General features: G+C 43.7%; 3 protein-coding genes and 1 long non-coding RNA gene across 4 annotated transcripts in view; 2 read left to right on the forward strand and 2 right to left on the reverse strand.

Moving 5' to 3' along the window:
• Nucleotides 1–74: 74 nt before the first annotated feature.
• zyg11 (zyg-11 family member, cell cycle regulator) lies at nt 75–13,067 on the reverse strand. Its single transcript, XM_083647503.1, has 18 exons — nt 12,683–13,067; nt 12,297–12,462; nt 11,143–11,354; nt 10,670–10,981; nt 8,313–8,426; nt 8,065–8,181; nt 7,280–7,420; nt 6,896–7,072; nt 6,521–6,585; nt 4,928–5,027; nt 4,764–4,814; nt 4,495–4,656; nt 4,245–4,292; nt 3,952–4,149; nt 3,810–3,862; nt 2,606–2,703; nt 2,297–2,477; nt 75–1,468 (listed from the first exon to the last, which is right to left on the reverse strand). The coding sequence occupies exons 1-18, from the start codon at nt 12,704–12,706 to the stop codon at nt 1,462–1,464; spliced, it is 2,226 nt and encodes a 741-aa protein (XP_083503629.1). The 5' UTR covers nt 12,707–13,067; the 3' UTR covers nt 75–1,461.
• A 127-nt stretch (nt 13,068–13,194) lies between these two features.
• coa7 (cytochrome c oxidase assembly factor 7) lies at nt 13,195–14,956 on the forward strand. Its single transcript, XM_083648218.1, has 3 exons — nt 13,195–13,566; nt 13,719–13,859; nt 14,381–14,956. The coding sequence occupies exons 1-3, from the start codon at nt 13,461–13,463 to the stop codon at nt 14,824–14,826; spliced, it is 693 nt and encodes a 230-aa protein (XP_083504344.1). The 5' UTR covers nt 13,195–13,460; the 3' UTR covers nt 14,827–14,956.
• Nucleotides 14,957–16,097: 1,141 nt separating this feature from the next.
• The window catches only part of ralgps2 (Ral GEF with PH domain and SH3 binding motif 2), a 109,930-nt gene continuing 99,089 nt past the window's right edge, over nt 16,098–26,938 (forward strand). The window contains exon 1 of the mRNA XM_083647713.1: nt 16,098–16,226. The gene's annotated coding sequence lies outside the window, so the exon portion shown is untranslated. The remainder of the gene's footprint in view (nt 16,227–26,938) is intronic.
• LOC310786537 lies at nt 22,087–24,294 on the reverse strand. The gene is made up of 3 exons (XR_014553226.1): nt 23,965–24,294; nt 23,252–23,339; nt 22,087–22,830 (listed from the first exon to the last, which is right to left on the reverse strand). It is a non-coding gene; the product is annotated as an uncharacterized lncRNA (long non-coding RNA).

Below are 26,938 nucleotides of genomic sequence, written 5' to 3' on the forward strand. Positions count from 1 at the left end.
CCATCCCACTCCCTCTCTTCTTTCTCTCCCCCAAGTAAATACGCCCCGCCCCCCCGCCCCCTTTGTTCCACAAGTACCTCTTAAACAGACAAAAACAAACAAACATACAATGAACATACAATATAATAGTGACCGTGCAAACCATTTCAGAACAATTACTATTTCTCCCCTGCATTCTATTATGTACACAGCATGTACAAATTACATACACTCTTAAGATACCGCTAGTTATACAGACATACTGTACATACACACACATGCTCACACTGAATTCCTGTCTCGGTTTCTTACACAGCTGACATACCAATATATATATACACAATCTCCTCAAACAGCTGTGTCCCAATACGTGTCTATAATGACCCAATCATTATTGCCATTTATGTCGGCGAAAGACATTTATACTTTCCAGACATGGTTTCTTTTAGCATTCCATAATTTTTCTACAAACCACAAGAACTCCGAACCTCTGGATTTACAGCACTGTTGGTTTTGCCAATGACAACCGCTGAGCAATTTAGGGCTCTTGAACATCTAGCAAAGAAAAAAACCATCAACACAGCTGTACATCTGTAATGCCTTTCAAATAGATACATCTGCTCTACAATTTAAGTTGCGTTCGGAACATTTCAACCGACTGAACACACCCTAGGAAAGTGTCCTGTCACATCAAATCAAAGGCATTATTTGATAGATGAATGAAGAGGAGAGCAGCAGTAGTATTGCTGCAGACCCAGAGGCATGGATTTCAGTGAACCAGAAGACTGCTATAAACAAGCAAGCAGACATTCCTATAATGAACGGTACAAGCGTTCAGACAAACTCCGGCATGCTAGAGCTCACAACGGCATGCGCGAGCCGTTCGATCGATGCAGACAACCAGAATCCCCCCCCCCCCCCCCCCGTCTCGACCCTCAGCTGAGCTTTCGGGGTACAGTCCAAAACTGAGATTTGTATGTGTGCGCTTAAGTGTTTTTGGTACAACATCATTATGATGCCAATGGCAGACTTACAAGATAGAGCACAAACACAAATCTCAAGATGTCAAGATAAGAGCTTAACTAACCTAACAGACCTTCTCATAATTTCCTTAATTAATACAAGAATAGCACACGCAGAAATACTTTTGTTTTGAAATAAAACACAAAAAATAAATAAGCTGAATGTGTGTGTGTAAAAAAAAGAGTTCCTATCCATTCATGTATACTTTCTAGGGATCCTTGACAAAGTGTGTGTGTGGGATCTTTCTCTCACACTCTCTCACACACACACACACACACACACACACACACACACACACACACACACACACACACACACACACACACACACACACACACACACACACACACACACACACACACACACACACACACACACACACACACACACACACACACAATATCCCCTCTGTGGTGGGACCCAGCTTATGAAGTCCTCATCGTGGTCAGGATGGAAGACTCATTTTCTGGAGGAAGAAACAGAGAAGGAGAATATGTTGAAGAATGAAAAATAATCTACGGTTACGGATCTTATCGTGTCTGAACAGTGACCAAATGTACACCTGGTATCTGTATTTGGTTGTCTTATCCGGGTAAATAAATGATCGGATGTCAGACAGGTGTAAAAATGCAATATGCATACCGGGTTCACTTTAGTGAGAAAAGTATCTGCCCTTGAGTTAGACATGTCATCACCGCAGCCTCCGTTTCCAAGATAACACAAAAATTTATGATTTTCAACTCGAGGTCTGATAGCAGTGTGGGGTGAAAATGAGATCCAATCACAATGCAGAGAGAATAAAGCCAAGGAGAACATCATAATACCAGGTGTAAATGCTGATGATCCTAATCCAGATGCAGTGATGCACATTGCATTTTAATACCAAGTGTAAATAAGGTCGACGTGTTCCTAAAGTTTATCTGCAGCCAATCGGAGACTGGGAAGGCAAACAAACGCAGAGTGTGTGCCTTTCCCTCTGTGAGGCTGTTGTAATGGAGGGGGGCAACGTGTGTGTGTGTGTCTTTACCTCTGTGAGGTGGTTGTAATGGAGGGGGGCAACATGTGTGTGTGTGTGTGTCTTTACCTCTGTGGGGCTGTTGTAATGGAGGGGGGCAACGTGTGTGTGTGTGTCTTTACCTCTGTGAGGTGGTTGTGGTGGAGGGGGGCGAGGTGTGTGTGTGTGTCTTTACCTCTGTGGGGCTGTTGTAATGGAGGGGGGTGAGGTGTGTGTGTGTGTCTTTACCTCTGTGGGGCTGTTGTAATGGAGGGGGGTGAGGTGTGTGTGTGTCTTTACCTCTGTGAGGTGGTTGTGGTGGAGGGGGGCGAGGTGTGTGTGCGGGCTCTGTGGCGTTGCAGGCTCTCCAGGATGCTCTCAGCCAGCAGCCTGACGTCTCCGTGGGTCTGAGGGTGCGTCTGGACCTGCTCCAGCTGCAGCAGCCCACCCTCCTCCAACAGCATGCTGCAGTAGCGAGAGGCTGCAGAGAAAGGGTTAATATGATATGTGATCTGTGAGGGGGTTTGGGTCGACGGAAAGGACTGATGTGTGAATGGGCAAAGGTGTTGATGAGAATAACAGGGGTGTGTGAGTGTGTCAGTCTCTCACCATTCTTGCTGCAGACATGTTGCATGGCCCAGGCTGCCCACAGCTGGACGCCAGGGGTGTGGAAGCACTCCAGCAGGGGAAAGAAGGGGTTAAATGACCTAAGGAATTGGAGTGAATAAGAATATAGTTACTATAGATGGTTTTAACTTGACAACATAAACATCCTAAACTGCCCCTACCTAGCAAACTTCCTGTTATAGGTAATATAGGTTTCAAACTCTTCCCTAGCAACACAATTCCGTGAAAACCACCTATACATTTCTGCTGTATGTGTGTCCATAACCTCCCTAGAGAAGTGTAAGAACTGGACTTATTCTAGCCATTTTGAAAAATGTCCTATTGTATTGTTATTAAAATAACTAATTTCTTGCATGAGAAACCTAGCTGCCTACATAGCCCATTTTTATCTCAAGTTTTAGAACAAGTTAATTTAGTTCTTACACAACTGTTATCTTTATTGAACAAATTTCCAAACAGGTTTGGTACACAGCACAGAGCCTTCTCAAATTGACGAGTGACCTCCTTTTAATCAAGATTGCTCAATGTCCTTTTAGACCTTAGTGTAGCATTTGACACAGTTGATCATGTAGTTTTAATTGACCGCCTTGAGCACTGGGTGGGTTTCTCTGGCTCAGCACCCAGTTGGGTCATATCCCAACTCTCAAATAGAACCTGCTCTGTTGGCAATTCTGCAACTACCTCAGCAGACATCATTTGAAGGGTCGCTTAGGGCTCAATTCAAGATCCTTCTGAAAGATAATGTCTCTTTCCATTGCTACTCAGACAATACCCAGCTATTGCAAAACTTAGTGAGTCAAACTCTATAAACACTGCCTCACAGACAGTTGGATTATCTCTCCTTTTACAGTTTGATGATGGCAAATCTCAAATTGTCTTATCTGACTCTCCCAGCTCTAAGGTTTTTCTGAAGGCCAGTGGCCAGACACTTCACAACTGTGATTTTTGACAGTGACACAACACACGTTGTGCAGAACAGGTAAATAGAGCAATGCAGGGCTTGTTTCCTTACTGGAAACCGATCAAAAATCATTGATCAGAAGTCACTTTTTAACCTCCACAGATCTAGAGACAGTCACCCATGCTTTTATCTCATCTCATTAAACCACAAACTACCGCTTTTAGACAGATGCTACATCAAGAGAGTTCCATTATTATTATTATTATAATAGAAGAGCTGTAGTACCTGTAGGCCACCATTTCACACTCTGGCGTGGGCCACTTCAGGATGGCAGAATGCTAGAGAGCAAAAAACACACAAAAGTACATGAGACTCAAACCAACTTTTCCAAACAAACAGCCACGGTGCGCGACACATATGAGCCTACCAGCTGCTCCAGCAGTGAGCATCGCAGGCTGAGGCTGAGTGTCCAGGCCTCCTCTCCCCGGGACGTCAGGTGGGCCAGGATGCCCGCAGCGAAGTAGCTGACCTCCACCTCAGAGCTGTGGAGCAGCGAGCAGATGTGGTCCAGGAAGCTCTGCACCATCAACTCTCCGTGCAGCTCCCCAACCTCCGCTATGTTGTTCTACACAACCCGAGAAGGCAAGAAGGGAATAATCATGTAATAATGTAATTTATTCACCAGTTAGTCTATCTATGGTGAAATGTGACTAAACTCACCAGAAGTCCTAGAACCTTCTGCTGAATGGAAGACTCATTGGGGAAGGACTGTAGAGAGAGAGAGAGAAGACATTGGAGGGGGGGTGTGTAGTGATACAATACAAGAGTCAGTCTGCCTCCTAGGCATACAGACTGTTAATAGAGCAATCAGTAATGATGATTAACTGGTACGGTAATCGGCTCTAAGCTATTTTTGTATGTTTACATCGTGTTCATTGTTTGTCTGTACATGTGTATATTTGTTTTGTACCTCGAGGACTTTAATGAACAGATCCAGACCCTGGTTCTCAATAAAATGGCGGCAGGTTGTTGGTGATTCATCAGTGAGGTTCCAGAGCGCACTCAGTGTAAACTTGAGGGTGGCGTCCACCACGCCCTGAGTGGCTTTCTGACGCACGATGTGGAGGAGTTGCTGCAGGCGAAGGGGCAGCAGAACGTGCCGTGAGAAACAGGCTTGTTTTGCATATTAGTCAAAGCAAAACATGACAAAACATAATGCAACTGAGCCAAGAATCTTACCTTCACTATGAACAGCTCTGCTCCCAGCTGAGCCGTCTGCTCTGTGGACAACTGGAGAAGCCAACCATCTGTTAGTAAAGACCCGAGAATGGCCAACCATACAAGCAAAGAACGCATGGACCACCACACAGACATTATGTAACTACACCAAACACTACACATACCTTAGCAGCCAGAATGGAGATGATAGCCACAGCCATCCTCTGCATGTTCTGGTCTTCATGGTTGCAGAGCCACTGCATCACCAGCTTGGCAGCCTCAAACCTAGCAAACAGAGAGAGAGAGCTAATCATTCACACTGCAAAGTGCAAACCCACTATGCCTTTGACTCACATGCTGTTCATTAATTCACCTTGACTTCCATTTTTCTTGCTTTGCTTACATTGAATTTCATTCATTGTTAATTTTATCCTTTTTGTTTACATTTACTTTTTTGTAACCATATTTTGAAAAGTGCTAATTAACACGTTCACTGCCAATGGCGAGTTGACTCGTCAAACACAATCCAACCGTTCACTGCCAATGACGAGTTGAGACGTCAAAAAATAATAAAAAATTTTTTTGACGGTGCTACGTGGATCAATGCCCCCCACGTCTCCTATAAAAATATTGGAAGTATTGAATGTGTATAATCTATTTTACCGACCAACTAAGTGGCGACAGTGCTCCCCCGACAGAGAGAAAGCCAACCAAAAACAGCCGCGGGAGAAAGCCATTCTCAAGGAAATGGCTTGGCGATTTTACAGTCATCAGTCACCAGACTCGCCCGAGAGCGGCCGCGCCAGCAGAGCAGCACACCGAGAGCGGAGAGCGGTGCCTGGGTGCTGGCGTGGGGGATTGCAAATTTGCATAATAGATTATGGGTGAAACACACTTTGAAACACCCGCAGAAAGGCCAGAATCGCACGCATTCCGAAAACCCAGAAACGAACGAGCCTCATTCTCATACTGTAGGCGAAAACGCTTTCACGCTGCTGCACACGGGCGCACAATGGTGGGGGGTTCCAAAAATAGACTGGGTGGGCAGCATAAAGCCTAGAATCGCACAAAGCTTCATCAAAGCTCTCAAACCCAAGAAACAAGTGAGCCCTATCCACACTCGCTGCCAGGGAGGGAGGCTGCTCAAACTCGCAGCAGCAGCAGCAGCAGCAGCAGCAGAACACTCGCTTGTGACAAACGCAGGCTGAAAGCCACCAGACACGCCCACGGAGGGAGGAGTTTGAAGGAGAGGGCATTCAGAACTATATTGTTTAGATGTCTGATCTCTCACTGATGCCAAAAATAAATGGTTAAAGTGACTGTTCTGCCTGTTTGATTGAATTTCACAAAACTGCGATTATCTCAGCTTTCACTCTCAGACGCTGAAACCATGCTGTACTCAACGGCTAATATCTACATAACTACTAACTCTACAAACTAACTCTTTTAGACAGAGAAAGCACACATTCTATTAGTACTTTTGTGAACTTTGTGTTCACAAACTCCAAGCAGAAAATAATCCTCGGCTCTTGTAAAATGAGCCAGAATCCTCAAAAAAAACCTCTGGCAGAACCTACCTACAGTAAAAAAAAAAAAAAGGCTGGCAGTGAATGTGTTAAACAAAGATTATTATTTTTGGTACATAATGAATAGTATAATACTACCACGACAACTACTACTAAAATACTAACAACAACAACAATAATAATACTGTATATATTTATTGTTATCACTATTACCATTTATATTCATCTCATGAGATAGTGTGCATGTCCCACCTGTTGAATGGGACTTCCTGTAGAATGCGATCACTGCACAGAGACAGCAGACAATTCTTCTGCAGCTAGAGACAGAGGAATCAAAATGGATGTCAGAGCAGAACCTGAACCATGCCTGACTGCAATGACCTGACACAGTCTGTTAGGTCATTTCCTCTTCTTGTCTGTAACCGTTTTGTTGTACGGGCCCAGGAAGGGGAGGATACCAAAATATGATCATCTGATAATAACGGCGTTTTAAAGTAACATAAAACTCTGATGTCATGTGCATATTTCTTGGCATGAGGTGATCGTCCGCATCTAATGGTGCTCCTGCGATTGATATGGCATACATGGTGTTATGCTACTAGGAGAGCAGGGAGGACATGAAGCTACCTGTTGGTGGTTGGGGAAGGTCCTCATGGCCTCCAGCAGCAGCTGGGTAACTGTACCCAACAGTCGGACTGGCATTCCTGTTGCCAGGTCCTGCTTGGTCAGGTTGAAGACACAGGCACTGGCTGCCAGTTGGACATTCAGGGTGGCAGGGTGATTCTTCATACCCAAAACCACCAGCTAGAGAGACCCAAGAGTACAGGGAAGCACAAAGAGTCATAATAAGATGGGCAACTTGTGGTTGGTGATTTGTGACAGTAATTTACATAACAACACTGGCTGGAAGTAAGGTGGTTCTGTAGTATATTTTAAAGATGAAACCCAGGAATCCTGTCTCTCTGGAATGAGGAAATCAGTGTATTCCCAAGGATAATGATGTTGGCGCACCTTTAGGATGTCGGGCCGTGGTTTCTCCATCACATGAGTCAGGCTGAACAGATGAAACAGAGCTTCCCTCACAAAGCCTTCTCTCTCACTGTAGCGACGCAGTGCCTCACAGATCTGCGTCTCGTTGGCTTCTCCGGTTACCTTTACGCACGCACACACACACACACACACACACACACACACACACACACACACACACACACACGGTCACACACACACACACACACACACACACACACACACACACACACACACACACACAAATTGTTTGCATCTAGATTAACGTTGGCAGTTACAACAGGTGTATGCACGGTTAGATGGTAATAAAGAATAATTTAGGCTTAGAGGCTCCTCCCGACACACACGCATGCACACACACCTGCATGTCTACACACAGTTATAATTGTAAAAGTATGCATCTAGGGCTGGTAGATAATTCAATATTATCATGTTTCAGTAGAATCATATCGTGATGATATGAACTGAAGATATTTGAATATCGTGACACATTTCTGCTGTCTAAATTGGTGACAAGCAATTTTTACTTAAAAAGACAGAAAATGAAGTATGGTAGTAATATTATCTGTCTATATGTCTGCTTTGTTTAACATCATACCTAACATTGCCATTTGGTTAAATGAGATGAACATTAATTTGATTATTTAATCTGACTTTGCATACATGAACGATATTGTGATATATATTGATATAGAGAAAAATCCTTATGATTATCATGATATTGATTCAACCATATCGCCCAGCCCTATAAATGCATCCACACCTACCTTTAGATTCCCCTCTCCAGAGAGGAAATCAGAAAAACCTGCATCTGTGGCCAGAAGTCCCACAAAGGTCATGCCTGGTCTCTCCTCAACAAATGCCTTAACAGCCGCGTCTGTCACCTGCAGCATTCACACAGAAGACATCACTTGACATCTTGAAATATATGAAATGCTTTCTCTCCCACTCACACACTGATTCCATACGCTCACAGACAGACAGACCCAGAGACAAACAAACACAAAACACACACCTGCTTCCTCCCCGACACATCCAGGGATATGAGAGCGGGCAGGATCCCCGGCTGGCCAAGCAGCTGACGAGCCACGTCAGAGGTGAACTGCTTATCGTCACTGATGTCCAGGTGCTGCATGGGTAGAGGGGGTTTCACACCGACACAAACGCAAGCCTCGTGAGTAAAAACCAACAAGTGTTGCCTGTGACAGCATTTTGATAGTATTGTAGCTTTACTCTAACGACTTTCAAAATGACAAGGTGAGACTCCGGAATTCAAATCAGACGTTCTCCTTTAGTGAATGAAAAAAGGATATACGGTAGCTCGTGATAATGATACACAACTTGGCTGCTAACAACAAGAAACTTCTCAATACAATTGCTTTTTCCCTTTTCCGCTTCAAAGACTTTTAAATACAATCTAAGGCATTTGGCCTCTAAATTATCTTCTGTATAGTACTGTATTTATTACTTCACAAATCAAATATTCAAATGAAATGTACAGTCTTATATTAACTTGACATTTCCCACATTAACTGTTATACATGAATTATTAACTTATTAACAACCCTTATAAAATAAACATCACTTCCATAGAATACGGGAACTAAATTGGTCTCCGCAATATAGTCCCTAAAGTAGTGGGGATGTCACATGACCACACAACAAGGCCATCGCCACCTGGAAACAGTTCCTCAATTCTCCCTAGCTTCCAGGACTGCCTTGGTGTGTTAGCCTCCCAGAGATGAGTGCAACATGCTTCAGCAGAGAGGGCTGTGGTGTCTCACACCGATGGGCTGATTCCACGTCCAACAAATATTCTCTTTGCCAGCTGTTCCAGAAGTTGGTCATGACTGAGGTACAGTGTACCTCCATCTCCAGGTCATTTCATTCTTGTTCACTGTTGGATGGTATGATCGGCTGGAAATTTCTTAGGAGGCATGCAAGACCCACCATGAAGTGAGCTGGTGTCAGCGGCTGTGGTTCATTCACCGTGTACGTAGGTGACGAGCCTCAAGTTTAGTATGGCTTCAGCTTCTGTAAGGAGGATGGTGCACATTTCCACAAAATTGAGTTTGGCTCTTCCAACTTCCAAGCACCTTTCTCAGAGTGATTTTTACTGACTGCATTAGTCTCTCTCAGGATCCGCCCGACCAGGCTGCTCTTTCAGCAATGAACTGCCAGGTGATGCCTTTGCTGAGAAGAAGTCCAATTGTATTACATGTGAACAACGTTTTTTTTTCATGGAACCCTGTGTCTACACATAGAGTGGTCCTCCGAAGTCCACATAATGTGACCTTGGATGACTGGTAGTGGTGCAGTAGTCTGACAAGACTCTTATCTGCCTTGCCGCTCAAGTCTTACACTTGCTTGCATTATCTTTTCGTGTTGATACTGAGCTAACATTTCTGTGCATCTGTGGTTGTCGGGCAAAATCCATGGGTGCTTCTCTCTGCGAGTGAAGTCAGAATGCTGTAGCCTTCCTCCTACACTGAGAAGCTCATCTTCATCCAGAAATGTTTTTAGCTCTTGGATCCTGGAGTCAGTGTTGAGGCCATTCCCAATCCCTGGCCTCAGAAGATTGATTTCTGGCCTGAAACTCTGACTCTGCTTTGATCCAGTATTTTATACTTATGGTGGCTATGTGTAAAACTGGGCTTGAAGAAGCCCATAACACCACTGGGGTCATTCTTAGCAGACGCAGCATCTCGTCCTTCTCTTCAGTTGGAAAGAAAGAAGAAAAAAATACACTCCACACAGGAGTACCATACCAGGCACAAAATGCTACAGAAGTGTGGCACAGGTTACCTGTTGTTATTTAACCTGCGATAGACAGTTACAATGTTTATTTGCATGAACAATAAAGCCAGGTTAACTTGTGTGACCACACTATTGCTTCTCTTCCTGGTTGCAACATCTGCCGTCGCTCCAAGTAACCATTGACACATTTAAGCTAAGTTCACCAGTTAATCTCAAAACCAGTTAGGGTATAGCGAGTATTGAGCTCCCATCTTCATCCCGATAATACCGTCTCTGTATTCCTCTGTGAGTTCAATCTCTGCGTCCACGTCTTCCAGCAAAGTGCGTTCTTCCATCTCTTGGTCAAGTTTTCTTCCTTTGTTGACAATACAGCCAGCATCTCTCGCACACGGCCAGCATCTTGATCTTCCTTTATCAATTCAACATCAATCTGATTCAGTAGTCTTGGTGGAAATGTCTATTGTCTGAAGTTTTTGTTACAAATTGCTACAATTGTATGACCTGTGCTACAAAACTATCAACCTCTGTAGCACCAGCGCTATGTGCAAAAAGGTTAACGTACAGCCCTGTAATACATTAGAAAGTGACCCAATTCAGCTGTACCGCTCCACTAACCTGCAACACATCCAACTGCCGTATGACCCCCAGCAGCTGTGCAGTGCTCATCTCCAGCCTCTTCAGCTGGTGCAGTGTGAGTGAGCGGAGCCTCTTCCTCAGGCCCAGCAGGGGGTTCAGGTTGGTGACTGAAGTGTTGGAGAGATCCAGGCTCTCCAGCCGAGGCAGGGAACACACGTCGGCTAGCCCCGAGTCATAGAAGTCTACGTTGGCTAGAGAGAGGGAGCGCAGGCCCTGCAGGGAGCTGAAGCGGTGCTGGCTTGGCTCCTCCACAGTGGTCAAGCCGGTTAGGACAAGCCGCTGGAGGGACTCCTAGAAAGGGAAAATGAGAGGGAAAACAACAAAGACATGGGTGTAGTCAGTTAAAAGTGGTATTTTTAAGATTGAGCATGGAAAGGGTGGTTTGACAAAAGGTTCCTCTTTCGCTCTAACACAAACTCACACTTGGCTTGTTACACCCTCTCTTTCTTTACCTGGCAGTTTTTATTGGTGGCCAGCCCCTGTATTATATCAGTGATGGTGAGGTCTGCATTGACCCTGGCAGCATCCAGCTCCAGGAGCCTGTGAGGACAGAGGGCTCTCTGGAAGGCTTCCGCAGAAATACGCGCCGTGCGGATGCACGCTCGCCTCAGCCGCAGGTATTCGCAGTTGCGGAACACCCCCACCGTACTGTCATTCAGTACACCTGTGGCAGAAGAAACATCATTTAACCTCTAACTTTGGGATTCATCAGGACTGAACACTCAGCCTTGCATGATTCTGCCTCTGTGGGCCTTGAGCAGGGTTTCCCGAACTTTTAGAAAGGCTAGGTGGCGACATAGCCTATTTGGTGGGTGTCATGCTGGGACAAGTGGCCCTAAAAAGGTCACACAACCATTTTCAGAAGGGAATATAAAACTTGAGAAAGAAACAATCTGGAGCACACGGTCAAAGTTAAGGCAATTTAATAAGTGCAAGCAGACTAACGTTTCGACACACAAAGTGTCTTCTTCAGAGTAAAAAAAAAAGAATATAAAACTGTCAGTGTCCATTTCAAGACCTTGCCACTGTAGCTAACATGACAAAACTTGTTCAAGATATCATGCAAGAAAAAGACAAACATTTTCTGTGTTCATTTACGTTTCAGCAATTATTTAGGTGGGTCTACTGATGATTCAATAGGCAGTGTTTTTGTTGTTGTTGCAACATACTGTAGCAAGCTAAGTGTTAGCAGTGGGAGTAACTCAGGCAGAGAGATTATCTTAGTTCCAGTGACAAGTCCTGTGCCTCAATACACCGCATGACTCCAGGAAATGTCTGTTTATTTACATTGCAACACACCTTCAAACATGGAAACTCAGAGGGGGTCATTGAACTATACCCCCGTCTCACTTATGGTGTCAACATCCAAAACTGTAAGACAATGTAGCTAGCATGCAAAACAACTGTACCCCAGAGCATGCTGGGAAACTCTGCCCACTTCCCTCAGCATGCTACAATACCTTGTTTTGGCACAGCAAAGAAAAAATATATGCAGGATAAGTCATTAGAAATTAATTAACTGTAAAACCTAGACTACTACAAGCCTACACAGCGATGGTTATCTAGGAGTGGTCGGTAGTGTCTAGAGGTCCATGTTTGCACTCACCCTCAATGGCCATCTTGGCCAGCAGTTGATCTGCCAGCTCCTGTGGGAAGAGTACCGCCTCTCTGAGACAGAGGGAGCCATCAGGGTGCTTCACACAGAAACACTCCAGGTTCTGGCTGACATACGTCAGGCATAGGTCTGTCAGAGATGCTGGAGACGCCTCATCCTGAAAACACAATGTGGATGCATAGGCTAGCTTTACTACTGGTTTCCAATACATGCACCGTTCGTGCTTATCCTAGAAAAATATGTTTTATTCGTGCAAGTTAATCACTCGAATGCATTGCAAATAACATTATTAATATATATATATATATATATATACACACACACACACACACACAACGGTTCCATACATAACGCTTTAACAAGAACATGCAACTCACCGTGTTTAGGAAATTATAGGCCATGGTTAACGTAGGTTTAGCTTAGCTGATGCAAGCAAGGTGTGTCTTCTTCTTCTTCACCGCGAGCTAGCCTAACTCAAATTTAACCGTCTCGATTTTCAGTTTGATTTGCTTGCGAGGCTGACGTTTAATTCTCAAATAGTTGCGAGAGGACGACGAGCTAGCTGACACCAACTAGCTAGCGTTAGCTAACTTGTCGGTGCTTCTGTTGTGGACGATAGCAGTTCGATGCAAAAATGCAGACAGCTTTCTGCTATTTTGGATGTCATTTTTAAAGCATGTCAATCAATCAGTAGAGCGTACGTGGCGGTTCCGAATAAGCAAGCAACCTGTTTGAAATTTTGTTTTCTTCCGCAGCGAGCAATTGGATGTAGTTTTGACTAACGTTAGACGGACAGTAAACAAAAGGTCACAACACTGGAAGTACATAACGCGAGGGGGCTGGACTACGGAAGCCTGCTGGAAAACCAGGAAGAAGTCTAGATCGATGGACGCATGAGACCATACAAACGTCAAATCCTTCACATGAAACCAATTGCGAGGACAGATCTTCCTTTGTTCAGAAGATCAATGTGAATGGTGACTATCTGTGAGGATTTACCTGGTTAAATTGTACGGAATGCAGCGTCCAAAGAGTTTACAGTAACTCGTCGACCACCATTCAGCAAGGTCATATATTAGATGTGGTGGTAAATCTCCAACACATTGTTGTATGTTACAGTATCAGACCCGCACGTGGCATTGATTGAAGCTGAAGATGGCGGGACTTATAAACTTCGAAGATGAAAATGAGGTGAAAGAGTTTTTGGACAATTTGGGCGTGGAATACAGCTTCCAGTGTTACGGAGAGAAGGACCCTGAAGGTAATTGCGCTGTCCACAGATCAGTGGTGCTGAACGGCGGGGAGCAAATGTTGGAATGTGCATGAATGTACTTTCGTGTAAAAGCGTATTCCTTCCCTGGCTGTTAATGGATGTTGTTTTGTATACTCATTCTCTTCTGTCATCTCTCTAAGGATGCCAAAGGCTGGCTGACTACTTGGAGGGAGTGAGGAAAAACTATGAAGCCACGGCACAAGTGCTCAAACATAACTGTGAAACAAATGGGCATGGGGAGAGCTGCTATAAACTGGGGGCTTACCATGTCACAGGCAAAGGTATACCAGTAACACAGCTCTTTGCTCTTTGCTTCTTATTGCGTTGTGTTTTGGGGGTTCACTTTGCATTTTGTGTCACATGAGTTGGGACAAAACACAAACATTCAGTAAATCATTTAGAGCTGCATCAGAGAATTAATAGACAAATATTTTGATAACCGATTAATCGTTTGAGTAAGTTTTTAAGAAAAAAACTCAAAATTCTCTGATTCCAGCTTCTTAAATGTGAATAATTTCTGGTTTCTTTACTCTATGACAGTAAACTGAACACCTTTGGGGTGGACAAAACAAGACATTTGAGGATGTCATTTTGGGCTTTGGGCAACACTGATTGGCATTGTTCACCATTTTCTGACATTTTATACACCAACTAATCGGTTAATCGAGAAAAACTCAACAGATTAATTGATAATGACAATAATCATTTGTTGCAGCCCTAAAATCATTACAATTTGAAGACCTGTAAATTTGACACTTGACACTTGTGTTGTGATCTATACTCTCCTAAATTTTTCCACCAGGTGGGGTGACTCAGTGTTTGAAAACGGCCTACTCCTGCTTCTTGCAGTCCTGCAATGGAGGAGGAAAGAAGTCCATTGATGCCTGCCACAACGTGGGTCTGTTAGCTCATGATGGACGAGCTATGGAAGGAGGATCTGATGCTACAGCGGCCCGGCAGTACTATGAGAAGGCATGCGCTGGTGGCTTTGCTCCCTCTTGTTTTAACATCAGCACTATGTTCATTCAGGGCAACTCCACAGGCTTGGCACCAGACATGGCTCTGGCCTTGAAGTACGCTAACAGGGCTTGTGAGCTGGGACACGCGTGGGGCTGTGCTAACGCCAGTCGCATGTACAAACTCGGGGACGGCACAGAAAAGGATGAAAAGAAAGCAGAGGAGCTGAAGAATAGAGCGAAGGAGCTGCATGGTTTAAAGAATGAGAGGCAGCTCAAGTTTGGAGAATGATTGTAATGCAGCTGAGTAAATCTTTAATGTATTCATTCCTTTCATCTCATCATGTGGTGGTCAGGTTTGTCAGCTTGTTTGTGTGGCCAAGCAGTGGTCAGCCTCAGCATATGACGTACAGTATGTCTGATTAAAGGGTTAAGTTGTTTTCTTGTTCCTGTCAAAAAGATTGACCTCATCTACAGTTTGTTGCCACCTCAATTCAAGGGGCACATTGCAAGTCCAGTAGATCTTCAGTATATGAATGCAATAAAATGTGGGTGTACAACTCTGGATTCTGGTGATCAGTTATTGCACAGTTACTAACACTGAATGACCAGGTCTGTATTTGCCAGCTAATATTATATTGTGCCCGTGTAGGCCTAAATTATTAAGCACAAACTAAAGGGTTCAGACAGTTTGAACTTTTTTAGTCTGATCTGCCTGCATGCAGATTGCTTTTATTTCTCTCAAACAACATATATTTTCCGTTGTCCAACTAAACATTAGGCAAGAGCCCTGAAAAAGACACTTGATCCAAATGTGCAAGTCAATTATGAAGCTCTCCAATTAAGTGGTTATTCACTGAATTAAATGATCTCAAACAAACAATTCGTTGTGCAATGTAATGTAATAAAACCATCGGGCATCTGTTGTTTAATGTTTACAACTGTCAAGAATAGTAGGAATACAATGTCCTGTACTGCTACCAGACACACTATCGTGATGTTACCACAAGAGGGAGCCAGAATCAAAGAGATGAACACGGCGGGCTTCTCAACACACACACACGCACGCACGCACGCACACACACACACACACACACACACACACCGTTTTATTGTTGAAAATTATTAATATTATTATTGTTGTTGCCGGGGGCTATTGGTGCGGCCATGAACGGCCTATCTGCCAGAATTATACTTGATATTGTAATATAGCAACCCAGAAATACTGTAATGCTGAAGTATTGATATTGATTCGATTTGATTGCACTTGCAACTTTGCGATTGCCTTTAGTTATCTTCCTACTTCTTATCCCTGTATATTGATGTGACCGCTACGCTGCATACAGACAGACAGACAAATTCCTCGTACGTAATACTGTGGCAATAAAAGTGATTCTGATTCTGATTGCAAATAGCAACCCACAAATACTATTATATACACATATTCAATCATAACATCGGATAAACCGAGCCTTTTTGGATGAGGGCGGGTGGGTTCCCCTTTCCCCGCTTGAAGCTCCGCCCGCTGGCCGTGCGTCTCTTCACCCTCATTCAAAACAGAACACAGCTGTTGCAAGGCGCATCGCTCTGGTCGTTAGCTTAGCTTTCTATCTTGCAGTGTTCCACTGGGTTCTACTCTTAGGAGGTTTGGACTGGAGCCTAGTAGAGGAAAGAAGAAATCTGCACACTTCGGTGAGTGATGATTTGTAATACAGTATGCGACTAATTTTAATATGTCGTTTGCAAGCATCCATCATTGAAGAAAAGCTCCTCGTGAGTATGGAAGATTACAGCTAGCTAGCTAACGTTAAGCTGCACAAACGCTTTTGGGTGTGTTTGTTTTGATGTACAATGCTCGCTCCCATCATAGTAGATTGGCATCGATCATGAGGAAGGGCCCGGGGACTTCTTGTGAGTAATTCCTAAATCTAGACATGTGTTAGTAATGCAGGTTGTTTGTAGGGTCCATCTGGATTAATTTAGCTATTGTTTTATCTCTACCTCCACCCACGTGAATACTCAAGTCGCCCCACCCCACCAAGAAATGGAGTACGATATAATAATAATAATAATAAATCATACGCTCCCTTATCAAGCTAACACGCTAGCCAAGATAACAACATGCTAATGTACAGAACCTGTCTGCTGATCTTGATATGATGATAGGGTGAGCATAGTTACTTGGCCTTCATCTGCGCTGCTCTTTTTGGGGGGACGTGGGGCTTCAGGTCTACGAGGTCGACCCATTTTTGCGCGCAGCTTCAACGTGACAAAAAATAACGTTCTTCTAATGGACAACAGTTTATTTACTGTTGCAGTGTTTGCTAATACAGTAGCTGACAGGATAACTTTGGGTCCATAATGTTCCGTAGTAACTACAGCCGCACCACGCCTCTGGCCCTCTGCAGGCGCTCGGCTCTGGATACCTCATTGCCTTGGCGGTGAACCCCCTGTACAGTTCCCCTCCGGGGACTGCTCAGGGTGTGGCGTGGGTTCATTCACAAACAACGCTACAGGTATATTTAGCGGGTGTCTTGCTTGTATCTGCATAGAAGTTCTAGTTTAATTAGGCTTGAAGTTATAATGAAAAAGTAAACAAAGTCAGACAGCAAGTTGTAAAGATTTGTTAAAAAACAGTCTGGCAAAGGGGTGACCTGCCGCTCTGGACCCTGACAATTGGATTTATGAGGGCAAGTTTGTGAAACAAGACGGCTCCTCCCAAGCTCAGCTGGCAGGTGTTTCATACTGAAATGAGGCGGTTGCACTTCTAACATTACTGGATGATGGCTTTGAGTCTAGCATTTAGCAACTTACATGTGCCTTACTTTATTGTCTAATGTTCCCTCCATTAAGCACATCTGTGGATCAGTCATATTGATTTGAACAACTGATGGTCTTCAGTAATGAATCTATTCTTTGTAACATGATGCCAGACAGCCTACTTCCTCTCCCAAGAAGATCAATTCATTGTATTGTGACCAAATTATAAATACAGACAGGCATACCTTTCATTCAGTCTTCTTTGTTGTATCATGACTAAAATGTAGTCAGGTGGTAATCTGTTGAACTTTTCATCACAGAGGAATCGTTGACAATATAGGCCTAGGTCTCCTATACTCACAGTAACATGTCACATTACTATACTCACAGTAACATGTCACATTACTATACTCACAGTAACATGTCACATTACTATACTCACAGTAACATGTCACATTACTATACTCACAGTAACATGTCACATTACTAAACGGACAAGAGATAACCATGAGACCCAAAACTGTCACTGATAATCATTCTTCCATCCTGACGCATCTTAAAAAAGTTCCCAGCATTCTTTACAAACCTCATATCTCCACTAATTCAAAAAGCATTCCGTTGCTTCCTGGCTGGGTGATTTTCCCCTCTTGTTTATGGATGGATGGCCAAAGTCAAGAATACTGAAAGATGTGCATTTGGGACACACACTTCACGTCAGTGGACCGGCCCAGTTCTGTTATCTGTCAGACAGAATTAGCTTCACACAGAGCCGGCAGCCTATTTCACTATTAGTCTTGCCATTGTTTTGTTGAAAACAAAGCCGTGCCTCTGCTCAAAGCCCGTCTCTAACACACTCTTTGTGTCGGTGTCCGTTCTGCGTGACGCTGCCGTTGCTTGCCCCCCTGACCCTGTTTTAAAGAGCTCTAAGGAATGTTGTGTATCGATATTTGGTACGTCTGTGTGGGGCTGCTGTTCCCAACACTTAACACATGACCCACAGGCCACAGGTTCAAACTCATAACCGGGATGCTTTTACAGTGCTGCTGTGGTGTCGCCGTTATGTGGAAAGTGCAAAGAAAAAACTGAAAACAATCTAATTTGTATTCTGCATCAACCGTCTTTGAATAGTCAAATAGATCACGTAGAGACTGTGTTTATTCATTGGAAGATAATGACTGATATATATATATTTATAAAACGGCTCTCTCAAATCAAGCAATCTGATTGGTTCACAGCCATTGTATAATTCCAGTAACCGAGTTCAATAACCCATGGCCATGGGTTATTGGTTGCCATGGCAACTCTCTTACTAAGAGAGTAATAATAAGGCTTACCTCAAATGACAACGTAGAAAAAAAAATGGCGGAGACAGCTGTCAGATCCTTGTGAATCGATCTTCGCTTATAACTTTACTAATACTTTGCAGAAAATGATGTTTTGTACAGTAGTGTTTCAACTGACTCTATCAGAATGACATGCCAGTCGGAGTCGGACTCATAGTATTATTATTATTATTATATTATCATACTTGGAAACCGTTTTATAAAAGCAATATAGCACTCGAGCAGCGTGTGTTGTGGAATATATCCCGCTGATAAACTGTTATCCCACGAGGCCGCAGGCCTCGTGGGATAACAGTTTATCAGCGGGATATATTCACCACAACACACTTGCTCTCGTGATATATTGCTTAAATATATATACGCATAGCAGTGTTGTCAGATTGAGTGGCAAGATAAGACTATAGTTAAAGTTCAACCCAAAAGGGGAGATGAAATCTACTTCTTTCCTAATGCTGGAGTGCCTCATTCTTCCATATGTTCCAGATGGAGCCTGTAAGGATTTCTTCTGGGTTGTTACTTCACTTGGCATCATCTGATTTAGGCTAAATTCAGGAGAAAGTTGGGAGTTGTAATAGAGTACCACAGCTTGAAAGAAAATGTGTAGCGCAGCATCGAACAGCGGTCGATGAGTGTGAATGGTTCTTTTGACAAGTTTACCCAAGTAGTCTAGAGAGATTAAACATAATAGTTGATTTTCAGTGTTCTATCCTCCTTCAAGGGGGCGAAGAGACTAGCCCTGAGTTTCGTGTTGTTGTTGGTGTGAAGCAATGTAAGAGCCATTCATACACGTATTGCCTTGATAAAACGCTGCGTTGAATTATCTCTGTATATTTGGGGGGTTCCTCCTGTTCTTCGTCTCTCTTTTTCCAACTGTAAACAAATACGTCACGCTGCATAGCTGTTGCTGGCCAACAGAAACAACATACTAATCTTTTGAAAGAGATGTTTAATCCAGCTATTACTTTCTTGTCTGGAGGATTTCCACTGTCGGCTCACTCGGCGCTGCTTTTGATCTTGAAACACCTTGTGTATACAGAACACATCATTATCTTTTGCTTTCTTGTCATTACAAAGCCGTTGGCCAGCAGTTCCTAATTTGAAACAATGGCTCTTGGTGCAGTCGGCGGGAGCGAGCGACTAATCCACGGAGGAATATCTTCACCTCCACCTACAGGCCCGGGCTAATCCCAGAGCCATATCTTCACCTCCACCTACAGGCCCGGGCTAATCCCAGAGCCAACCCGTTGTCTGTGGGCCCATCTGTTCTGCAGTCTGCTGGAGCTGCTCTGTCCAAGGCCTGCAAATGTGATTAGTTGGAGATTACATCTGTGTGCGAAATGAAACTCCCCTCTCAGAATCAGCGCTGTGTGTGTGTGTGTGTGTGTGTGTGTGTGTGTGTGTGTGTGTGTGTGTGTGTGTGTGTGTGTGTGTGTGTGTGTGTGTGTGTGTGTGTGTGTGTGTGTGTGTGTGTGTGTGTGTGCGCGTGCGCGTGTGCGTGTGTGTACGAGAGAAAGGGAGAGAACACCGCAGGGCTTGTGCGTCAGCAAGTTCAAACCCTGCTCTGTCTCAGGTTATGTTACCCTGCTCTGCATTACATCTCATTCTCTACACAATTTATAAAGGGATGTTCCCGAATGCAGCGTGTGCGTGCGCGCGCGTGTGTGTTGCTTTTTGAGACCACCATATTTCCATGCAGTTTTATGCTTTGGAGTTTTCTGCTCGGTGAACGACAGCCATGTTGCGTCTCTTGCCGGATGCTATAGGTATTCTGGGGGCGTTTGGGCTCTCCGCGTGTCCTCCTACTGACGCTGTTGCTCAGTTGCTAGGGTAACTCCATTAGGCGGCGGGCCCAGCGGAGATTTCGTGCACTTAAACGATCCCTACCGAGGGAAAACCCAGTCCTTTATTAACAACTGAGACATGTCTCAACAAATGAAAATAAATTTGTTGCCACCCGTTCTTTCTTGCCATATTTTGTGATCGCTAACTCTGTCAACTTGCATTTTCTCCGGTAAAGAGAGCAGACAGCTATGTTTAGGGTCCCCCATGCATGACGTATTTGTACTTATCATCCAATAGCGGGCTTGGAAAAGTATCACGTGGTTCACGTTGCTCTTGTAGTTCCTGGTTACTGTCAAATCCAAACACCACAACATCACACGCTGTTAACTTTTTGGAATGATTTCCAGTGGCACTTTACTATGATTTGTATTAATTTATATAATATTAACTTAGCCAGCAATTCGGTGTTAAGACGTGACGTCAGTTGTGAAGGTTCGGCAGCTTCTGGTGGCTTGGAAGTGGGGCACGCCACGCCAGATAAAATACTAATTTATGGTAAGTTCTTTGGTAAATTTGCCCTTACAACTAACGTTACCCCTTTCAAAGTCTGTTTATTTCATTAGCAACTTTTGTGAGCTAGTCAATGCAGTACAACGCTAGTAGTTTATGAGCACTAACTGATCAGTCTGTAGGCTATGCTTCCCTTGGTCTGTCACTTGGACTAAAACGCTAGCTATTGTGATTAACTATATTAGAAATACCAACATAATAAACAGCAGCCAGCATATTTAACTAACGTTACAGGCAGGGGTGTAATGGTTGGTAAATTAGTTGGGTAAACTATCAACCTCATTTAAAAAATGTGGCTATTACCTCAACTACAGTATATTTTAGTAATCTGCTCACTAGTCTCTAATCTAGAGTAACGTTACATTTGTATTAATAACACAAACATTTTAATTAAAATTACTTAAAATTAACCAATGTGACTTACTTATAGATTTTTGGACAGGCAGCAACATTGTTTGATATTTTATATTGATTTGTTGGACAGGTTTGAAAATCTGACATGCTGCAAAACCAGGCTGACATGGCTCACTGTTGTCTGCAAGAATCTACTGCCTCCAACCTTCAATGACAGGATGACCTGATGGAAGCCAAATGAGTGCATCTAGCTGCCCGTTTCTGCTATCATGATGTAGACTACTGTCTGGGTCTTCAAATGTAATTAGAACCTCAGTTTAAATATAAAATCACTTCTTTGCTTAATTGTCATGTTTATACATCTGCACGGTCAACCAAGGAGCAGGCAAAAGTGGCTTTTCATGTTTTGTAGTGTGTTCTAAGTTGTAAATAAAAGAAACAGATTGCACACTCATAACTCCTATGCAGTCTTTTTATTTTAACTTCTATAGATCAAGTATTTCAACAAATCTGAAGGTTTGAGCCGTGAAAATAAATGAACTGAGACCAGCAAATGTCCATCTGTTTAAATGAATTGTGGATGATTTTTTTTGCAGGAACACTGAAAATATCAGATGGTATTACAGTTCATGCAAAACATCTCAACTAAAGAGAGAACAAATCAGCCAACAACTCTGCAAAATTAAAACAATGACTGGAATATCTATCAAGATGGCTGATGTCAGATAATCTAACAGCCTGGAAATATATTTGGCTAACAGACAACAGCGTAGTCACTTCTGGTAAGAGTGACCTGGTACAGTAAGCTGGTCACTGAAGACACCTCAAAACCTCATGATAGCAGCTATGTTTGATGATGCAAATAATGAAACAGTGTTAAATACTTTGTGTCACCAAATCAGTTTTAATGATCATTATAAGAGACATTACTTATGCCAGCCTGTTGACCAAGATACTTGATATCTGAAAGTCTATCAACCTAGATCAGGGGTGGGACATTTTTTTTCCAGAGGGCCATACTAACTTACATAATATAAAGTAAGCGAAGTGCAACACATTGGACTGATAACTGCCAGGATGTCAATATCGCAAGGGCTAAACTCTTCAAATCAGGAAAGTGTTCTGAGAGAGACCTTCCCCCAAACAAAGACTGCTTGCATAAACATATCCAGCGGGCAAACTATCAGGCTGCAGTACACAGAAGGAGCCTTGAGTGTATGCCAGACATCCCTCCTCCCATAAGGCATGGCTGGAAGATGACAGGAGATGTCTATGAAGTAGACTGGATGACACTTCCGCCAGCTCCAGAGGCAATACTGGAGCTTGTGCATTGCTCCTGTAAAAAAACAAAATGTGTTAAGGGTAGATGCACATGTAAACTGCATGAGCTGCCATGTACAAACCTGTGCCAATGCATAGACTGTGACAATGGGTCATTTGAAGATGACTAGGCCTACATGGCTTGATCCCTCTGTTCAGGCAGTGGTCTATGAGAAGAAGACACATTAAAAAAGTACCGTAAATGAGGGCAGGAATTATACTAAGGCCAAAAAGCCAGCGCAATGGATGCCCTGGAGGGTGGCCGTAATAGCCCTTCTACCGACACAGCCAGTTTTGCATCCTGTTTTGAACAACAGGCCATTGTGTCCTTAAAAGAAAGTTGTGGATTTCTTTAGCAGTCTGAGCCATTTGACATGTGTGCTGTATCACACTGCAGCACTTAATATGTCCTAAAATGACTTAATTGCCAGCCTGCTACATAATATAGCATTGTTTATTGCAAAATATTATTACTATTACTACTATTTTCATATTACTACTACTATTCCTATACTATTATGTGTTTTGTAATGCTATACATGTGATCTATATGATCAGAAGGAATAAAGTGTTCTGAAAGAGACCTACCTCTAAAGAAAGACTCCTTGCATATTTATGAAGTGGGCTAGCTAGATGACACTTCTGTCAGCTCCATACTGCAGCTTGTGCATTGCTCCTGTAACAAACAAACAAACAAACGACTGTGACAGTGGTTAATTTGAAGATGCCCAAGTATGCCTACTTGGCTGTGTGTGAGGACTCCTACAGGAGGAAATCTTTCTGTATGAAGAAGTCTGTAGACCTCTATGCATATTTCCTTGGCTATATACGTTCTATAATAGTGACACTTAAAACCAGACAATTACTGCTAAACGAAATTTAATTACACTGTTCTTTAAACTTACCTGGTTAACGTATATCACGCATACATGTAGTGTTGTTGTTTTGGATATCTTTTAGCTGTTAGCTCTCTATATCAAAGGCAAAATCAATACAATCCGCTAATGCTAAAGTTCCCACACGCTTCAGAAATTCAGGTTATTTTCTACCCCATGTAAGGTGAATAAAGTTACATTAATTTGAGAACACGAACATCAGATAAATGAGATATATAACGGTAACGTTAGATACAAGCCATGTGCATTCACTCGTGCATGATGCTAGCGAGCGAGCGCTATTTGGAAGCGCTGACGCTCCTTTTACACTTAATATAACCCTCGCCAAACATTTGAACAAAATGTACAAGAAGTAGCAAACATTTTCCAATAACATTAAACCATGGATGTATTAAAATAACTTACCATCACATGTCTGTGCTCTTCTCCGTTCGTGTCCAGCTGATTACCCAAATAAACAACAGCTGTGCTCACTGCTCAATGTAGCTCAATCTGATAGGCGAACGAAATCTCTTTGTCAGTATCTCAGCGTGCTATTGGTTCAACCGGCCAGTAGGTCGCAGCGTTTGCCTGCAAATGTAACGTACTTAACAACCATGGTTTTAGATAGGCTCGCACAATTTTCGAGTGGCAACAAACAGAATGTGATTAAGACGAATATAATCTTAGAAACTTTAGAGCGCTGGGTTCTCCCTCGATGAGGATCATTGCTTTCAAGAACTAAAGCAGATACGCCGCCTGGGCCCATCGCCTACATGTGTCTGTGTCTGTCTGGCACATCCCTTCAGCACAGATGGAACTGCGAAGTCACATGTCGTCACTCTCTCTTCTGATGCCTGTGCATGCCTTGGAGCTCTGCAGTGGTCTCAAAGCAAAGACAACGCTACTCTTCTGTGTTCCTGAACCTTCTCTGGTCTAGAGCAGCAGCTAACCATTTGATTTTATTATCCATTAATCGGACGATTATTTTCTCGACTAATCGATTAGTCGTTTGGTCTATAAATTGTCACAAAATGGTACCAAAAAAAATGTTGATCACTTTTTCCCTCAAAGCCCAAGATGACATCCTCTTGTCCTGACCAACAGTCCACAACCCAAAGATAATCAGTTTACTGTCATAGAAGACTAAAGAAACCAGAAAATACTCCCATTTAAGAAGTTGGAACGAAAGAATTCTAGTATTATCTTTTTTCGTAAACATTTGTCTAAAATGATTAATCACTTAAATAGTTGATTTATTTTCCGTCGATCGACTGATCAAATTAATCGTTGCAGCTCTACTCTGGCCCCATTTCCTGGTGGCTCCACACAGCACAGGCCCACATCTCCTCTATGACTATGGGAGTCATAAGGAATGGTCTCTCTGTCTGCACTCAGGAAGTTGTCTTTGGAGCGCTGATAATGATATTGCGTCTGGTTGTGTGTGTTTGATAAAGACTGTCATGTTTGAGGTGTTTGCTGATGCTGGAGTGGGTGTTCTAGATGCTCAGCTTGGCTCAGCAGCACCTGACTCGCTGACTGTGTGTGTGAGAGAGGCCAGAAGAATGCCTCTCCTAACTTTCACTGTTCAGACAACTCTGAGGCAGGCACCACATTTCACCGCTTTAAATGGAGCAATGTACTGAACGTTCTGGATCTGAGGAAGTCGTGGAAAAACAACCTCTCCTTACACCACTGTCTTTATTATTAGTGTCTTTTCCCTCTGGTTCCTGCCATGTTGTAATCACAGCTCTTGTTTAGGAGAAGTTGAGGCCGCCAAGAGCAGTAGGACACACACTGTTGAAACGGAGAGTGCCCAGACAGTCACAGAGCAGTAGGACACACACTGTTGAAACGGAGAGTGCCCAGACAGTCACAGAGCAGTAGGACACACTGTTGGAACGGAGAGTGCCCAGACAGTCACAGAGCAGTAGGACACACTGTTGGAACGGAGAGTGCCCAGACAGTCACAGAGCAGTAGGACACACTGTTGAAACGGACAGTGCCCAGACAGTCACAGAGCAGTAGGACACACTGTTGGAACGGAGAGTGCCCAGACAGTCACAGAGCAGTAGGACACACACTGTTGAAACGGACAGTGCCCAGACAGTCACAGAGCAGTAGGACACACACTGTTGAAACGGACAGTGCCCAGACAGTCACAGAGCAGTAGGACACACACTGTTGAAACGGACAGTGCCCAGACAGTCACAGAGCAGTAGGACACACTGTTGAAACGGACAGTGCCCAGACAGTCACCCGTCATGACTGATGGCTGAATCTGTCCTCCCCACCAACACGCACCACAACAGGCTGAGCGGCGGCAGGAGGCCTGGGGCGTTGAGTGTATTTGGGCCTGTCTTTAACCACTGGCAGGGAGTGGCACACACATGAAGGGCTACACAGCCAGTGGACTGCACGTCTCTCTCTCTCTCACCCCACTCTCCTCACTCATTGCTACCCTCTCTTCCAGTACTTTGCTCTCATTCGCTTCTGTGTGTGTGTGTGTGTGTGTGGACCTGATGGTTGTATAGACCTTGTCTGCCTAAGTTTGACTCTGTCTGATTTGTTTGGGATTATCTCCTCTGTTGCATGACCTACAGTCACTGACCCGCCGCCTGGCCACTTTCTTTCCACTTCCTCCTCCTCCTCCTCCTCCTCCTCCTCCTCCTCCTCCTCCTCCTCCTCCTCCTCCTCCTCCTCCTCCTCCTCCTCCTCTCCTTCTGGTGCCTCGTATAAACGGGTCATGGTTGTGTGGAGCTGGGCTGAGCCGTAGCCGGCCTTATCAGACTTCATCACCCTCTCACTGAAACCATCCACCCCTCAGCACAACCCCACCTCACTGAGACCACCACCATCCATCACACCTCAGCACAACCATAGACATATATAAGGCTAGATGGCTTAAGGCGGAGTCACCAGCGTCGTTGAAGCGCTGCCATCTTGCTACGGCAGGCTTTCTGGTACGTTCTATGGTAGCTGTTGGAGGGTGCACAGACAAAAATACTCATAACTCGCTGAAATCTTGACGGATTTACAAACGGTTTGGTTTATTACAAGCATATTCCGTTCCCGAGATATGGCAACAACAAACAAAAAAACACTAAAAACACTATTTTTTTGATGGGCTCCAAATTACACCAAAATTAAACCGAAGCATCTATGCCATGAGAGGGATTCAGGCACAAAGTTTCATGCAGTTTCATCCATTTCCCTAGGAGTTATGATCATCTGATGTGATAATACTAACCCAACAACAGATGCTCATAGCTCCTAGCAAAATGGATGAAACTGCATGAAACTAGGTGCGTGAATTCATCTCATGATGATGATGCTGCAGTTTAAGTTTGGTGTAATTTGGAGCCAAAAATAATAATACAATGTTAGCGTTTTTTTAACC

This window comes from Poromitra crassiceps (genome assembly GCF_964638095.1).
Source record: "Poromitra crassiceps genome assembly, chromosome: 12".
NCBI lineage: Eukaryota > Metazoa > Chordata > Actinopteri > Beryciformes > Melamphaidae > Poromitra > Poromitra crassiceps.

Bases quoted from the DNA above. Each gene is read 5' to 3' on its own strand.
- zyg11 (XM_083647503.1), bottom strand. From the start codon at position 12,706: ATGGCCTATAATTTCCTAAACACG. The intron at 10,982-11,142 runs GTAAAGAAAGAG...TTCCCTTTCTAG, and splicing joins CCACCAATAAAAACTGCCAG to GAGTCCCTCCAGCGGCTTGT. The intron at 8,427-10,669 runs GTTAGTGGAGCG...CTACCCATGCAG, and splicing joins GGCAGTTGGATGTGTTGCAG to CACCTGGACATCAGTGACGA.
- coa7 (XM_083648218.1), top strand. From the start codon at position 13,461: ATGGCGGGACTTATAAACTTCGAAGATGAAAATGAGGTGAAAGAGTTT. The intron at 13,567-13,718 runs GTAATTGCGCTG...CATCTCTCTAAG, and splicing joins CGGAGAGAAGGACCCTGAAG to GATGCCAAAGGCTGGCTGAC. The intron at 13,860-14,380 runs GTATACCAGTAA...TTTTTCCACCAG, and splicing joins TTACCATGTCACAGGCAAAG to GTGGGGTGACTCAGTGTTTG.